The sequence below is a fragment of the Zerene cesonia genome, chromosome 25 (genome assembly GCF_012273895.1).
Source record: "Zerene cesonia ecotype Mississippi chromosome 25, Zerene_cesonia_1.1, whole genome shotgun sequence".
Taxonomy (NCBI): Eukaryota; Metazoa; Arthropoda; class Insecta; order Lepidoptera; family Pieridae; genus Zerene; species Zerene cesonia.
Window position 1 is genome coordinate 4,220,160 of NC_052126.1, and position 4,841 is coordinate 4,225,000.

The 4,841-nt window shown below is 36.5% G+C and overlaps 1 protein-coding gene across 1 annotated transcript in view; it reads left to right on the plus strand.

The window, feature by feature from the left end:
- LOC119836595 (rho guanine nucleotide exchange factor 28) overlaps positions 1–4,841 on the plus strand; it is a 44,350-nt gene that overhangs the window by 12,744 nt on the left and 26,765 nt on the right. Inside the window, exons 3-8 of the mRNA XM_038361976.1 lie at positions 562–668; positions 2,515–2,631; positions 3,387–3,507; positions 3,856–3,958; positions 4,404–4,509; positions 4,664–4,827. Coding sequence (XP_038217904.1) covers positions 562–668; positions 2,515–2,631; positions 3,387–3,507; positions 3,856–3,958; positions 4,404–4,509; positions 4,664–4,827 — 718 coding nt within the window. The remainder of the gene's footprint in view (positions 1–561; positions 669–2,514; positions 2,632–3,386; positions 3,508–3,855; positions 3,959–4,403; positions 4,510–4,663; positions 4,828–4,841) is intronic.

Consider the following 4,841-nt stretch of genomic DNA (forward strand, 5'->3'; position numbering starts at 1 on the left):
AGATTCGAAATTCAAATGTAATATTTTTTTATAATTAAGTGTAACAGTATTTATGGCCAGACTAAGTATATAGATATTATTGATTAACGATATATGGGAAAATGACCACCATGTAATTTTGAATTCATAATGTTTTTAATATTTATACGTTTCCAGGTTGTTATAGTATTACACTATACTTCCACCATCCACTCTATATTGGAAAGGACTACTATTTTATTGTTCAAATTATATACGTTAGGTAGTAGATAAGCATACACTTTATCATTATCATCTTCAATATTATCCGAGACAAGGAAATTACGACAAATGTTTAAATAGAAAGCAACAATTGTACCCAGTAATAATAATATTTAAGTACACACACATTTGTCTGATCACTTCCTTCCCGGGTTCAATTCCCGTTGGGGCCAAAAAGATGTCTCGATCTGGAGGGACACAGAAGGCTCACCATGCTCACCAACTTGTACATAAAGAAAATCGATCAGTGAATTATATGTAGATGATAATATACCCCTAGATTACACATGTCATTACTTATACTGCACATATGTGTTGCAGACGAGGGCGGTGGTAGCTCCGACAGTCGATCGGATAGCAGCGAAGACGAGGTGACCGAGCACGTGACGGCGACACCACCACCGATTATGGCTGCGGCTAGAGCACAGGTTGGTGAATACAGGAGAGCGTATATGAGCATGAGTAGTTTTATGACGTAGAAAATATATGACCAGATTCACTATAGTAATAAAAAGGTATCGAAAAGTCGTGGACTGGACGTTTTTTCGTATCAACTTTAGGTGCAATGCGCATCAGTAACATATGTGGAAAGAGGACGATTAATTTTTTTATGTTTTCCATGATTAACGACTACGTTTTCGTTCATATTTTTTCGTGTTTTTAAAAATGTTTTATTTGCTTAGTGCTACTTTACGTTTTTTTTTTACTTTTCTAGAGCATTTTTAAGGCCCACCATTACACATCGTCATTTTTAAGTTAAGAGAGACTTAAGATGTAAAGGGATTTTTTGGGATATGAAATAACAGCGTTGCAATTCATTTTTTAACATAAGTATGTATACAAACATTGATATCGTCATTGATAGTATTGTTATAATCGTTATTGTGCCTGATTGATTAAACCTCGAAATCCATTCATGCTCATATCGGCTATTTACTTGATTGCTTTTATTTATTTTTGTTTAGACAATTATGAGCAAGAAATTTGCAGGAATCAGTCCGCTCATTCACCTCATCTTGGTTAATATGTACTATAATAAAAACATTTCCCAACTTCCCAATTCATCAAAACACTTCAATCCGTCTTTATTGCCAACAAAACACCTCAAGATTTATGTGGACATTAAGTGTTGTGTGTCAAACTGTTACGCTAAGATTGATTGCGGAGCGAGAGAGAGCTTGGAATTCGGCAGGGGACTGATAATGTAACGAGGGACTAGCTACCCTCATTAGTTACCCCTTGAATTAGGTCGAGACTAAGTTGCCATTCAGGTCTATGGCCGGCCATTTGATTTCATTTACTTAGTGTGTGTTTGTTGATGAATGAATATGGGTTAGGTTTATGGTGATGTTTTGTATGAAAATGTATTTTATGAATACTGGTAGTTCAGTATAAATATTCAGCTCGTTTAAAAGTGCCGTAAATACGGTAGTATCGATATATTCTGAATTTGAATCCCGTTCTAGTAACTCTGTCTGTCTGTCTGTTACGCGTTCACGCCTAAACCACTGAACCGATTTTGATGAAATTAGGTATGATGATAGAACTGAACTTGGGAAAGGACATAGGATACTTTTTATTGCGAAAAAGTGAAGAAGGGGTTGAAATAGGGGATGAAAATTTGTATGGAAATTCCTTATAATCAAACATAAAATCATGTAAGTTTCTTTCACACCTAGACCACTTAACCAAATTTGACAAATAGTCCAGACCTTGGGAAAATCTGTAGGCTACTCCTTACCATGTCGCGCGATATAACCGAATTCCACGCAGGCGAAGCCGCGGGTGGAAAACTAGTGGAATATAAGTGTGATTGAGTATTTGTAGTATGCAGATTTTAAAAACCCTATAATTGCCGTTTGCCATCTATCTGTCGCCACACATATATAATGCTGCTTTGTCATTTTAAATTCTCATACTATATACGTTTGAATCTGAGTGGATATTATTTGTTTTTAGATGATTTTATTTTTCAGTTATAAATTTCGCTAATTATATTGAATACTAAATAATATATTCACAGCTGCTTTAAATCTTATCTCTGCAACGACCAAACTACCATCTGTACATGATACTTCCGTTTACGCTATGACGCCCCATCTATGAGTAAATAAATAAATGAATAAAAAAAACAATTTTCTTTGCCAAATACTTCCTCCTGTCCATGTTTGATCCAAAGCACTGTCTAAAAAATGCTGCTAATACTAATCTAAATTCCGCTTATAACAGACTAAATTTTACCTTGTAATTATTTCGAAGTGTTTCTATTACCAGGTGCCCACTATAAGTGTGACGCCGCATAGTCCGGGGGTATTGGACGACAGTCTTCAACAGTTGCGTCGGTTGCACGCGGCCGTGCAGCGGATGAGGGCTGCGCCTTTGCCGCTATTGGTAAGTTCATATGAGATTGTGGCTACAGAGTATGGAGAAAGGTTAAAAAGGATATTCTGAATGTACAGAAGACTGTATAGATAAATACTAGTATTGATGTTTTGTAACGTGTGTGCTATGCTTCTATATTTTGCACTAGATTAGTTTCAGATTTTTCATACCTGAATTTCCGTCTAGATATGTCCCGATAAGTAGAATTAACGTTATTAGAATAGTTGAAAATACTTTTGAGATAATGTCGAGATCTATAAGTATGGAAATAATGTTTATTTTGGATAGCGCTAGAAACAGTTCAGTTTGTACTTTTAATAAGTATATTAAAGTTTGGTTATCACGCGATTCAATCATATCAAAACGGCTATATTTATTTTGCAAATAAGAGTCGGGAATAGAGCACGTAGTGCTTTCTTATATCATGTATTACTATTTAAATATAATACCAAAGTATACCTTGCGTAATGTAAAGATTGAAAAAATATTTAGATGTCATAACATCTCAGTCTCCCCGTGACCACGCTCGCTGTAAAGTGTTCGAAACGTCGGGTTAATAATATAATGAATAAATCGCGTTTAAAATCCGTTGAAAAGTTTTTAATTTCTAAAAATATTTAGATTTTAAATATTATTATATATCATCCATGTTTAAACTATTCACAGATTTAAATAAAGTCTTATAGATAGCTCAGAACTTACATACTAGGATTGAAAATTATTTTAAGTCCTATCTCCATTGACGTAAGGATAACATTCCCCAGGCAACAGGCACCAGCAGACTGAGTACGTCGTGTCCATCGTTGACCAAAGATGGCGTCGTTGAAACCGAATGTTCGTCACCAACGCATTTGGACTTCTACCCACAGAGCAGAAAGGGCAGCGGTTGGTATTATTATTTGCTTTTCAATTAATACGGTTGTTGAAAGTAATACACAATGGATATGTAAAATTCAATTTCAAGGAGTTTAGAATTTGAAGATTTTCTCTTGATGATTTGTTTTTTTTATATGTATGAAATGTAATTATACATCTATAATACATAAATACTCCAAGGATTTTAAGAGAAACGTCGTTCCTCATACTATACTATCAATAAATAATTAATCTATCACGCTGGAGCTAAGTGCGTCCACTTTTTAAAACTTTCACATATCTATCTACCACATTCATCGAAAGTTTTGTAAGAAATTGTATTTAAACTATGAAAAAAAAAAACAAATAAAATTACAGGGGAATCGCGACAATGGATATCATGGGAGCGGCGCGATGAAGGCCGGCGCAGTTCGTGGGCCGCGCTCGAACCGGCGCCGCCCTGCGAGCAGCGACATAGAGGGTGAGTACTATACGGTATAGACAATAGAGCAAAGTCGTTTTTGCATCTTTCCCTATGTATTTATGTATGCTTAGATCTTTAAACCTTGTGTAGGCTTATGGTTTATTAAACTACTCCTTTAAGTGTGCGCAGCCACGGACAAAAGCTAGTTTTATATAAAAAAAGGGGGGGATGGTTGGTTGCGTTTTAATGTTTTTTTAACAATCACGAATAACGATATACGTTTTGTAGAATACAAACAATAGTTTTGTAACATTTTAAGTTAGTAATGTCATCAGGGTTGTGAACGACTTAAAAAAACTAGAATAATGGATAAATACGTATCCTATTATTTTTCATTAAATCCATACTTAAATTTTGAATTATAAAATGAAGTGTTTTTGTGTGAAAATTGATGTTGCCATACCCTAAGTTTTAATATTAAATTATTATTCAATATTTCCAGGGCTCTTAACGGGCACAGTGCATCGCTATCGTCGATGGAATCGGAGGGCGAAGTCCCGCGTCCGGTGCGACACTCGACACACTCATTAAATGACAATGATCTCGCTGTTAGTATCTTTTGAACGTAAATTATTCATTATTATGTCCCCCCAAATAAAGAGTTCAAGGAAGTAGCGTAACTACTACAAACAATGCACCTTCCCCCCACAGAAGAGTTCAATAAACTAACAAAACTATAACAACCAATACCCTCCCCCACAGAAAGAGTTCGAGAAGGTAACAGCTGCCCTCCGCGGCGCAACCACCGCGCTGCCGTCCAGCACGAGCTCGCGGCTGCTGGCGCGGCTGCCGCTGCAGAAGAGCGTCTCCACCCCCAGCATCGTCGCCGCCGTGCAGCCGCCGCAGCCGCCGCCGCCCGCCAATGTGTGAGTTACTGAAC